General features: G+C 42.4%; 1 protein-coding gene across 3 annotated transcripts in view; it reads right to left on the minus strand.

Annotated features, from left to right (window-relative positions):
• The window catches only part of EDC4 (enhancer of mRNA decapping 4), a 634,971-nt gene that overhangs the window by 204,804 nt on the left and 417,390 nt on the right, over positions 1-12,777 (minus strand). For all 3 annotated transcript variants that reach the window (XM_073576355.1, XM_073576356.1, XM_073576357.1), the window contains 3 exons: positions 5,182-5,334; positions 501-537; positions 197-374 (listed from right to left, as the gene is read on the minus strand). In XM_073576355.1, coding sequence (XP_073432456.1) covers positions 197-374; positions 501-537; positions 5,182-5,334 — 368 coding nt within the window. The remainder of the gene's footprint in view (positions 1-196; positions 375-500; positions 538-5,181; positions 5,335-12,777) is intronic.

Genomic DNA, 12,777 nt, shown 5'->3' on the forward strand with positions numbered 1-12,777 from the left:
TAAACTGAAGTCATTTTACCACTATCATAAAGAACAATAGGTCACTAACAATCAATCTCAGAATCAGTGGGATCCGATGAAGCGTTCCATATTTATTTCCTCATGGTCAGAATTGTAAAAATTGGTCTGGTCATGAACATGCAAACCACCTTGGGGGCTAAAGAGGTTAAAAAAAATTTATGTACAGAAAGGATACGCTCTTGTTGCTGTTGCGTAGCCATCACTTGTTCCATACTGCCTATGATAGAATTTTGAGCCGAATTCAAATGATCAGTGATTCTTTGCATAAGCTCCATCTGGTTTTGACGAAGCTCTGAAAGTTCTCTTTGTTGAATGTACAAAATAGACATCAGCTCGCCATGTTCGAAGTATGTCTAAAAGAATTATAGAAAAACCAATAAAATAGCTCATTCACATTTTACATGTAATCTTTTACAATTTAATTTTGCTCTAATTTTATTCAATATGTATATTTTTAAAATTTGGTTCTATACACTTACTTGGTTTTCAGGTACTTTTGGAGACAATGGCAAGTCACTGGAAAAAATAAATTAATATAATTAAAAGAAACGAAACAATAAGAATTTTTGCTGCTTCTTAAATAGTATATTTGAGACTATAAGATTGATGGAAGACATCAATATGCAAGTCTACACGACCACTAGGAAGCTTACAGACGAATACCTTAAGAGCGTGCATTAAAAAAAAAAAAAATCACAATTAAATGCCATTTATCAATTTAATATTGATCTTAATTACATGTTTATACATATAAGGTGCTCCGTCTTATCAGATTCTTGGCAGCACATTGTGAGCTGGAAATGTGCTGCTGAAAACATGATATTCTATGTGCATGGAACTACACTTGACATGTCCAATAGGCCCTTTTCCATCAATAAGTTATTACCACATTGGGGCATTTTCAACTTTTTTTTTTTTAATTTTTAATAAATCTAAAAATTAATGCTGCTTGTTCCACTAAATATCTAGTGTCAACAGAAGCAGAAATCCCCCCCCCCACACACACATTATGTCTAACTGGTATTTTTTGTATCTTTAACTTTATAAAGGAATAAAAAGAACCATGCAAAAAATACAGTATATCTTCCATTCTAAAAACTAGAGCATAAACACCACAATGTTCTTCTGAGTCAATTAACTAATAAAATGGCGCTTGTTAGATTAATTTTGTTTGACTGTCTCTGGAAGCAGAAAAGGCAAACATTGTCAAAATGCAACTGTAAAGGTAGCCTAACATAGTTTTTCTCAATTTATCATACCTTATTATCTAAGGCTGGTTTCACATCAGGGTTTTTGTGCGCACCGCATCGTGCTCATCCATGCGCATGCGTACCTATGTTTAACATGGCATACGCATGGTCTTGCGTTTGCATATGCTATTTCCAGGTGTGAGTCTAGACGCGCCGGACGCAACATGTTGCATTTTTGGGTCCGCCCAAAGAAATAAAAAAACGCATGCGTACACTGGCGCACGGAATGCGTCAAAGCAGCGCATTACAGTCTATGGGAACGCAGGCATGCGCATGGACATGCGTAAGCCTGCGATTGCGTGCATTTTAAGAGTAAACATGTCTAGACACTGGTTTAAATCACCCCCTTCCCATGACACATGCCCACTGGTGTCCCATTGGTGGATTCTGTTTCAAAGATTTTTCAAGGATTTTCCTCCTGTGAAATGTGACACCTAGAAAACGCATGCAAAAACTCATGTGCATTTTTGCATGCGTTTCTACTTACGCACGATGCGCACAAAGACGCAAATGTGAAAGTAGCCTAAAGGAGATGAAAACCAAGGAAGGGATTGTTTGGACTTGTTAGAATTTTGTATTTTATAAACAGTTAATGATTCTTTTAATACACAAGAAAGAGTATTTGTTAAGTGTGATGGAAATGATAAATGGTTACCTGATTATTTTAAAAATACAAAATCTGAAAATTGTGACGTGTATTTGTATTCAGCTCCCTGTAGTCTGACACCCCTACATAAAATTCTAAATGACCAGTTTCCTCCACAAGTCACATGATTAGTAAATTGAATCAGCCCATGTGTAATTTATTCTCAGTATAACTAGAGCTGTTCTGTGAAGGTCTCAGAAGTTTGTTTGAGACCATTATGGATAAATTTGCATCCTGAAAACCAAAAGGAACACACAAGGCAGGTCAGGGATAAAGTTGTGGTGAAGATTAAAGAAGGGCTAGGTTATAAAATTAAATAGCCCAAACTCTGAACATCTCTAGAAGCAATGCTCAAGCCAAACAAAAATGGAAGGCATATGGAATAACTGCAAAGCCACCAAGATATGGCTGTCTACTTTAACCCCTTAACAACCGCCATTACGCCTTTTAACAGTGGTAGTTAAGGGTACGTAAAACACAGCGCCGTTAATTAACCCTTGTGAAAATAATAAATAGCGTGCTAAAAAATACTTTTTGAGGAAAAAAAATGATTTTTTATTTTCACAGCTCTGCGTTATAAACGTCTGTGAAGCACTTGGGGGGTTCAAATTGCTCACCACACATCTAGATAAGTTCCTTAAGGCATCTAGTTTCCAAAATGGTGTCACTTGTGGGTGGTTTTCACTGTTTAGGCACATCAGGGTCTCTCCAAACGTGACATGTAGTCTGATCTCAATTCCAGCCAATTCTGCATTGAAAAAGTCAAACGGTGCTCCATATCTTCTGAGCTCTGCTGGGCGCCCAAACAGTGGTTTACCCCCACATATGGGGCATCAATGTGCTCAGTACAAATTGCACAACAACTTTGAGGGTCTAATTTCTCGTTACCCTTGTGAAAATAAAAATTTGGGGCGAAAATATTTTTGTGGAAATAATATGATTTTTTATTTTCACGGCTCTACGTTATAAACTTCTGTGAAGCACTTGGAGGTTCAAAGTTCTCACCACACATCTAGTTAAATTCTTTAAGAGGTCTAGTTTCCAAAATGGTGTCACTTGTGGGTGGTTTCCACTGTTTAGGCACATCAGGGGCTCTCCAAATGCAACATGGCGTCCGATCTCAATTCCAGCCAATTCTGCATTGAAAAAGTCAAATGGCGCTCCTTCCGTTCCAAGCCATGTGCCAAAACAGTGGTTCCCCCACATATGGGGTATCGGCGTATTCAGGACAAATTGCACAACTAATTTTGTGGTTCATTTTCTCTTTTTACATTTGTGAAAATAAAAAAAAAATTGGTTCTGAAGTAAAATGTTTGAAAAAAGTTAAATGTTATTTTTTTCCTTCCACATTGCTTCAGTTCCTGTGAAGAACTTAAAGGGTTAATAAACTTCTTGAATCTGGTTTTTAGCACCTTGAGGGGTGAAGTTTTTAGAATGGTGTCACTTTTGGGTATTTTCTGCCATATAGACCCCTCAAAGTGACTTCAAATGTGAGGTGGTCAATAAAAAAATGGTTTTGTAAATTTTGTTGTAAAAATGAGAAATCGTTGGTCAACTTTTAACCCTTATAACTTCCTAACAAAAAAAAAATTGTTTCCAGAATTGTGGTGATGTAAAGTACACCTGTGGGAAATGTTATTTAGTAAGTAATTTGTGTGACATATCTCTCTGATTTAAGGGCATACAAATTAAAAGTTTGAAAATTTCAAAATATTAAAAATTGTCGCCATATTTCTGTTTTTTTTCATAAATAAACGCAAGTTATAGTGAAAAATTTTTACCACTAACATGAAGTAAAATATGTCACAAAAAAACAATTTCATAATCGGCGGAATCCCGTTAAAGCATTCCAGAGTTATAACCTCAAAGTGACAGTGGTCAGAATTGTAAAAATTGGCCTGGTGATTAAGCTGCAAATTGGCTTCGTTACTAAGGGGTTAAAGGACATCACTAGCAAAGAGGTCACTAATTGAAGAATGGCTCTGGTCAGATGAGACCTAACTACAACTTTTGGGGCTAAATGCAAAAACTATGTATGGCAGAAAACTAACACTGTACTTCACTCTGAATGCACCATCCCCTTTATCAACAGTGCTGCAACCAGCACTGTTGATAAAGGGGATGGTGCATTCAGAGTGAAGTATCATACTGCGGGGATGCATTTCTTCAGGAAGGAAAGAGAAGTCAGAGTTGAAGAGAAGATGGATGGAGCAAAACACAGAGCAATCCTTGAGGACAACCTGTTAAGGAGCTACAAAAGACTTGAGACTGGGTCACAGATTCACCTTCCAGCAGGACAACAATTCTACCTCCTCCTCTCTCACCACTACCGGAGATATCACCTCAATCAACACCGGAACTTCTGCAACCCACCAACCTACTATCTCCTTCCCCCACCATCCTGCAGCATGTAAGCCCGAAAGGGCAGGGTCCTCTCCCCTCTGTATCAGTCTGTGATTGTTAGTTTGTTTACTGTAAGTGATATCTGTAATTTGTATGTAACCATGGAATGAATGGTGCTATATAAATAATAATAATAATAAACATACTGCCAAAGCTACAATGGAATGGTTTACATCAAAGCATATTCATGTACAGGCCCCAGTCACAGTCAAAACCTAAATCCCATTGAGAATCTGTGACAACGTTAAAATTGCTGTTCACTGATGCCTCCATCCAATCTCACCAAGCTGGCGTTAGTTTGCAAGGTAGAGTAGGTAAAAATTTCAGCCTCTAGATGTGCAAAGCTGGTAGTGCCATAATGCAAAATACTTGCAGCAGTAATTGCAGTGAAAGGTTGGCTTACAAAGTATTGACTTCAGGGGGAGGGGAGCAATACAAAGGTCACAATGTTCAGATTTATTTTTTAAAATATTTAGAAAATCACTTCACAAATATTTGCTACTTTGTGATGGTATGTCACATAAACCTCCTCAAAAAATACTCTTGTTTGCGGGTGAAACATAAAAAGAATTGTGGAAAAATTCACAAGGTATGAATACTTTTTTCAGGAAACTTTATAGTTGCGTTCAAGAGGTGTGCTAAGCCTAATACTTCCTTCCAGCAAGCATTTCACCCATGGATCTATTGCAATCCTAAAACTTTAAAAGTAGAAAAATGTTGCATCATACCAATAGTGTTCTTCAGTCCCAAGATATAACATTTGGACTATATTTAACATTTTCAGAGTGATGCACAACCATTATAGCCATATGTTAGTTACACTCCAACTTGAAGTAGCAACAAAACATTAAACTGACATACATGTCATCTTTCTTGGACTTTGCATAAGGTTTTGGGGAAGAGCGTGGCGATTCTTGGGTGTTCCAGTCCTTTGCAAGTACTCGTGGACTCAGTCCCTTTCCTCCAAAACTACTTTTAGCAGTTGCAAATGTGGTCACTTCATCATCGTGGTCACTGAAAAATAAAAATATTGCATTTGTTAAAAAAATCATTAAATCAAACTAAGACGACATTTACAACAACATCCATGTGTCAAATGTGTGGGCTTAACAACTATTAAATGAAAAAAAAAAAAAAAACACACACACCGCTGCTGCCCTATGGCAGAAGGAGAAGGTTCTTCCAGAAGAAGAATACCACAAAAAATGAAAGCTGGCATGTTTAGGCGGGCTGCGCTGTGGAAATCCACGTCTAAACGTGTCAGCTTCCATTTTGCCATCTGTCATTCTCTGCAGTAATGAGTTTAGATTATTTCTTCTAATCCTAGTGGTTTTTTAAGGCACCTTGTACTACTAAGCTGTGGAAAATTTAGGTTGCTAAATTTGTTTGTTTATAATTTTTTTATAAACAAACTAGATGTTATACAAACCAGATTACCCCTCTAATAAGATCTTAGATGACCAATAGGTGGTCCAGATGCTCCAAATCCAGTTTATTTAGCAGATTTTTTTTTGTATTTCTTGGCAATGTGTTAAATATTAGCAAAGGATGTAATACAGAACACAACTGATTTTAAGTGAATATTGGTAAAAAGTAACCATCACCTATTAGCATTGCTTTGATGTAATCTCACTCTAACGTTCCATTGATGACACATACTCAAGAAAGAACTGCGAAAATGCAGCACCTTTTGGAATAGGTGCCGAAAAACAAATTTATTGTATGGCTCATTAGCAACTAACGCGATGGATGTGAACGTGCCTTCTGCTCATCTACTATATAATCGTCTAATTCTGTCTAACTGAAATCCCGCGGCACTGATTGGTCGCGCCCGGCCGGCCACGACCAATCAGCGCATTTGAACGACGCACGCCTCCGTCGGGAGATCTGCGGAGCAGAGAGAGAGAAATTCTAGAATACCCGATGCGTTCAAATCGGGCCACCATCTACAGTTGTGGCCAAAAGTATTGACACCCCTGCAATTCTGTCAGATAATACTCAGTTTCTTTCTGAAAATGATTGCAAACACAAATTCTTTGGTATTATCTTCATTTAATTTGACTTAAATGAAAAAACACAAAAAGAATTGTCCTAAAGCCAAATTGGATATAATTCCACACCAAACATAAAAAAGAGGGTGGACAAAAGTATTGGCACTGTTCGAAAAATCATGTGATGCTTCTCTAATTTGTGTAATTAACAGCACCTGTAACTTACCTGTGGCACCTAACAGGTGTTGGCAATAACTAAATCACACTTGCAGCCAGTTGACATTGATTAAAGTTGACTCAACCTCTGTCCTGTGTCCTTGTGTGTACCACATTGAGCATGGAGAAAAGAAAGAAGACCAAAGAACTGTCTGAGGACTTGAGAAACCAAATTGTGAGGAAGCATGAGCAATCTCAAGGCTACAAGTCCATCTCCAAAGACCTGAATGTTCCTGTGTCTACCGTGCGCAGTGTCATCAAGAAGTTTAAAGCCAATGGCACTGTGGCTAACCTCCCTAGATGTGGACGGAAAAGAAAAATTGACAAGAGATTTCAACGCAAGATTGTGCGGATGTTGGATTAAGAACCTCGACTAACATCCAAACAAGTTCAAGCTGCCCTGCAGTCCGAGGGTACAACAGTGTCAACCCGTACTATCCGTCGGCGTCTGAATGAAAAGGGACTGTATGGTAGGAGACCCAGGAAGACCCCACTTCTTTACCCAAGACATAAAAAAAGCCAGGCTGGAGTTTGCCAAAACTTACCTGAAAAAGCCTAAAACGTTGTGGAAGAATGTTCTCTGGTCAGATGAGACAAAAGTAGAGCTTTTTGGGCAAAGGCATCAACATAGAGTTTACAGGAGAAAAAAAAGAGGCATTCAAAGAAAAAAACACGGTCCCTACAGTCAAACATGGCGGAGGTTCCAAGATGTTTTGGAGTTGCTTTGCTGCCTCTGGCACTGGACTGCTTTACCGTGTTCATGAAATTATGAAGTCTGAAGACTACCAACAAATAATGTAAGGCCCAGTGTGAGAAAGCTGGGTCTCCATCAGAGGTCATGGGTCTTCCATCAGGACAATGACCCAAAACACACTTCAAAAAGCACTGGAAAATGGTTTGAGAGAAAGCACTGGAGACTTCTAAGGTGGCCAGCAATGAGTCCAGACCTGAATCCCATAGAACACCTGTGGAAAGATCTAAAAATGAGAAGGCACCCTTCAAATATCAGGGACCTGGAGCAGTTGGCCAAAGAAGAATGGTCTAAAATTCCAGCAGAGCATTGTAAGAAACTCATTGATGGTTACCGGAAGAGGTTGGTCGCAGCTATTTTGGCTAAAGGTTGTGCAACCAAGTATTAGGCTGAGGGTGCCAATACTTTTGTCTGGCCCATTTTTGGAGTTTTGTGTGAAATGATCAATGTTTTGCTTTTTGCTTCATTCTCTTTTGTGTTTTTTCAATTAAGACAAATTAAATGAAGATAATAATACCAAAGAATTTGTGATTGCAATCATTTTCAGGAAGAAACTGAGTATTATCTGACAGAATTGCAGTGGTGTCAATACTTTTGGCCACAAATGTAGTATCAACATAATCATGGGAGACCTTGAAGAAGACATTGTCCAGATTCCGCATCACTTTAAGGAATGAACTGAGGGAATGACAATACAAAAAACAATGTCTTCCACATTTAGATGAGTACCACTAAGAACTTTGTTGATTTTCATAATTTTTTTGAATACACCACACTTAATATGTGGAACTGCCTTCCAAAAAGTCAGTTCCTTAAAAGTTATTAAAAAAAAAGAAGAAATTGAAAGAGTAATTGTCATTTTAATAGTAATAAAAATGTGATTTTGTAATATATCTCATGAGAGAAATCTACCTTTCTCCATCAGGACTGCTCAATCATTCTCAAAATTCCCATGTACAATCTGCATTCAGTGTAGACAGATTTTTATATTACTGAGACGCAAGATGACAGTTGCTACTGATAAAATTCTATGAAGGCTAGGTTCACATTAGTGTTTGTGTCCGCAGCGTATCATCTGCGTCCGCAAACGCATGCAAAAACACGTTTACGCATTTGTTATCTGCATCATCTTACGCATGACGCCAAAAAACGCTGCGTTTGCATGCATTTGCGTTGTCTATGCGCATGTGTTCCCATTTTTGTCTGATGTCAATCAGATAAAAATGGGCGTGTCTCATGGGATGTCTATTTACATTTTGAAGAACGCATGCATACGCATGTCCTTGCGTACGCATGCGTTCCCACAGACGGTAATGCTTTTTTGATGCACTCAACCGCATACACATGACTGCGCATATTTGCCGGATTTTTGCCGCTTCCAAAAATGCAACATGTTGCGCTCACCGGACCCCAACACACACCAAAAAACGACGCATGAATAGGCTGATGCATGTGAACTGATGCAAACGCATGCCCCTGCTTACACCATGTTAAAGATATGTATACACGACACATTCGGATTGCTGCGGATGAAACACTGCACACACAGACGCAAATGTGAAAACAGCCTACGACCGGAGGTGAGGAGGAGCTCTCCTTCAAATTCAACTTCCACGCGTCTACATAGAAGATGAAAGTTGCTACTGGTAAGATTTTAATTTAGTAATATAAAAATCTGTGTTCACTGAAAACAGATTTTACCTGGGAATTGAATTTTTGATAACGAAAGATCAGATCAGGAGGAAAAAAAAGCAGATTTCTCTGATAACATATATTACAAAATTACTTTTTTTCATGTGACCTACTGATGTATGAAATAAAATTAAAACAATGGTTGATCTTTAAAGATATTGCGATGGAATAGCCATGGAACAGTCATAAAACAAGTGCAAAAATATTAGCAGATTGGACATTTTTGTAACCCAAATCATCTCGAAATAATTACCGTACTCCCATTTGGGAAATGAACTACAGAGATGCAAAACATGGATTTTTGTGATAACTCACCATAAAATCCTTTTCTCTGAGACACTCATTGGGGGACACAGGACAGTGGGTGTACGCTACTGCCGCCAGGAGGCTGACACTAAGTGGATGAAAAAAAGGTTAGCTCCTCCTCCGCAGTATACACCCTCACCTCGATTGCAGGCGGAATCAGGTCTGTGCAAAAGCAGTAGGAGATATACAAGACAAATTCAGCCTCAATGCAGGTAACAACCTGTCTAGAAAACCCACCTTGTATCATAAAAACCTATTAATAAACAAAAAGGAGCCAATTGGCTAACAGGGTAGGGTGGGTGCTGTGTCCCCCAATGAGCATCTCGGAGAAAAGGATTTTACTGTGAGTTATCACAAAAATCCATGTTTCTCCTTCGCCTCAATGGGGGGGGGGACACAGGACAGTGGAACGTCCTAAAGCAGTCCCTGGGTGGGGAGTCGACTCACCGGTCCAAGCTACACGTACCTACTGTGTAAAGGTGTGCCACTGCTTGGAGAATCCATTTACCTAGGCTGCATGTGCTGAAGACAGCGTATGGACATTTGTAATGTTTGGAGAATGTGTGCTGGCTGGACCAGGTTGCTGCCTTGCAAACCTGCTCCGCCGATGCCTGGTGCCGAAGAGCCCGAGAGGCGCCCACTGCTCGAGTTGCGTGCACTCGCTGGCACAGCTGCGCCTTTGGTGCGGTAGGAATCATCAGCCGAATCCACCTGGCTATGGTCACTCTTGAGGCAGCAAGTCCCTTCCTGCGACCCTCAGGGAGCACGAACAGCGTGTCTGACGAAAGGATGCCGTCCGTGACACGTACCTCCTGGGAGCGCTCCCAGGTTTAACGTATGAAGAGCCTTTTCCACCCGGTATACTGGTGCCAGGAAAAAAGGAGGGCAAGGCAATATCCTCATTAAAACAAAATGAGGAAACAACCTTCTGCAGAAAAATGGGGAGCTGGCCTAAGAACCACCTTCTCCTTGTGAGATATCAGGAATGGAGCATGGCAAGATAGAGCTACCAGCTCCGGGACCAGCCTGATGGATGTTATCACCACGAGGAACACCACCTTCCAGGGAAGGTATGTCGAAGATACCCTCTTGTAGTGGCTTGAATGTAGCTTCCTGCAGAATGCCTAGGACCAGGTTAAGGTCCCAGGTGTCCTGAGGTGTCCTATTGGGAGGTACCAAGTGTGAGACCCCCTGACTGAAGGTCTATACCTGCAGATTGGTAGCGACGCTGCGCCGGAACAGGACGGATAAGGCAGATATTAGTCTCCTAAGGGAACTTGGAGCTAAACCCGAGTCGAAACCGGAATGGTAAAAAACGCCAAAATGTTGGGAATAGAGAATCCAGTGGACGACCGTGGTCCTGACACCATGAAAAGACAATACTCCAGGTGTGGTGGAAAATATGTACTGAGGTGGACTTCTGGGCACTAACCATTGTAGTAACCATATTTTGTCCGAACCCAGCCTAGGTCAGAATCCAAGATTCAACGGCTAAGCCGTCAAACACAGGGCCCCTGGGTTTGGGTGGTAGTTCGGGGCCTGAGAAGGTAGGTCTGGGCACTCTGGCAGTCGCCAGGCAATGTCAGCGAGTAGCTGCACCAGGTTTGCGTACTACGGCCACCGAGTCCAATCTGGGGCCATTAGCACCACTGGAACCTCCTTCTGCCTTGATCCTCTTGAATGATCCTTGGGAATAGCGGCAGCGGAGGAAATAGGTATGGGAGGCGAATACTGGTTTCATGGCACAACCAACGCATTCCTGGCGCTTGCCCGCGGGTCCCGGGACAGAGGCGACCAACGCGACCACCTTGGCGCCTAACCCGTTGGCAGTCAGGTCCACGTCTGGCGTTCCCCAACATCGGCAGACTTGCCGGAAAAACCTTGGGGTGTAGTGACCATTCCCTGGACACAAGACCCTGCCGGCTGAGGAAGCCTGCCGCCCAGCTCTCTACGTCCGGAATGTGGACGGCCGAAATCACAGAGTGATTCCTCTTGGCCCAGTGAGGGATGTGCCTCACTTCATACATGGCTGCTCTGCTGCGGGTGTGCTCCCCTGGTGATTTATGTTAGCCACGGCTGTGGCGTTGTCCGCTTGAATCCGGACGGGGTGGCCTGCTAGAGGATGATGAAAACATTGCGGAGCCAGCCAGGTTGCTTGAATTTCTAACAAGTTGATTGGGAAGCGTGCCCCCTGCGGCGACCACCATCCCTGGGTTGCGTGATGGTGAAAAAGACTGCTCCATAGCCAAGGAGACCGGCGTCGGTTGTGACCACCAACCCATGGTCCGGGGGAAAGGGTTTCCCCTGAAGATAAGAGGAACTGACTGTCCTCCATCCAAGTGCCTGTCTGACCTGCCTTGACAACCGGCACTGGTGGTCGAGTGAGAACGGGTTCTTGTTCCATGATGCCAAGAGGGAGTGCTGCAGGGGGCGAGGATGGAGTTGGGCAAATGGAACTGCTCCCGTTGCTGCCACCCTCTTCTTTACGACCCTCATGCAAAGATGAAAGGTATGTGGGACTGGCTGGCGAAGTATCTGGACTCCTTGCCGAAGAGCTAGGGCCTTGTCTCGAGGGAGGATTAACAACCCTCGGGAGGTGCCGAAGATCATCCCTAAAAAAGAAATTCTCTGAGCTGGGACCAGGGATGATTTCTCCAGGTTGACCAACTACCCTAAGTGGGCAAGAGTACCTAGCGTGATGATGATGGCTCTCCTCGCATGCTCGATATGAGGGGCCCTTGATCAAGAGGTCTAAATAAGGCAAGACGACTATGCCCCGGGAGTGCAGGATGGCCATGACACCCGCCCTGACTCCTGTAAACACTCCGGGGGTGGTAGCTAGTCCAAAGGGGAGAGCTGCAAACTGAAAGTATAGGCCGCTGATAGCGAAGCATAGAACTTTCTCATGTGGAGGGACAATGGGGATGTACAGGTACGCGTCTTGGATGTCGACAGAAGCCAAACCTTCTCCCTGTTCTATGGCAGCTATGACCGAACGGAGAGACTCCATCTGGGACTGTCTGATCCTCACAAATCTGTTCAGAAGCTTTAGGTCCAGAATGTGCCTGACAGTCCCATCCATTTTGGGGACCGTGAACAGGTCGGAATAGAAAACCTGTCATCTTTCGCCTTCCGGAACGGGGATGACAACGCCGTGTTCCGGAGCAACTTGATGGCCCTGAACAAGGCTTGTGCGCGGGATTCCACCTTGGGAGGACGAGAGAGAAAAAAATCGTCTTGGAGGCTGTTTGACAAAGTCTAACTTGTACCCCGAGGATACCAGCCTCCCTTACCCATGTGTCGTACATGAAGGAGAGCTAGACATGGCGAGACCAGAGTAGGAGACCACCTAAAGGTACTCTGCTGGTGTCGCCCGGCACTTGCCTTGAGCCATTAGGCTGAAGATCCTTGGGACCTAGGTCCCCTTGATCTGGGCTTGTTGGGAATTGCATTCTCCCCAATGGGTAGGCTCTATTTGAGACTTGAAGATCTCTGTCCTGG

This window comes from Dendrobates tinctorius, unplaced genomic scaffold (assembly GCF_039654945.1).
Source record: "Dendrobates tinctorius isolate UK_male_01 unplaced genomic scaffold, ASM3965494v1 ptg000048l, whole genome shotgun sequence".
NCBI classification, from domain to species: Eukaryota; Metazoa; Chordata; class Amphibia; order Anura; family Dendrobatidae; genus Dendrobates; species Dendrobates tinctorius.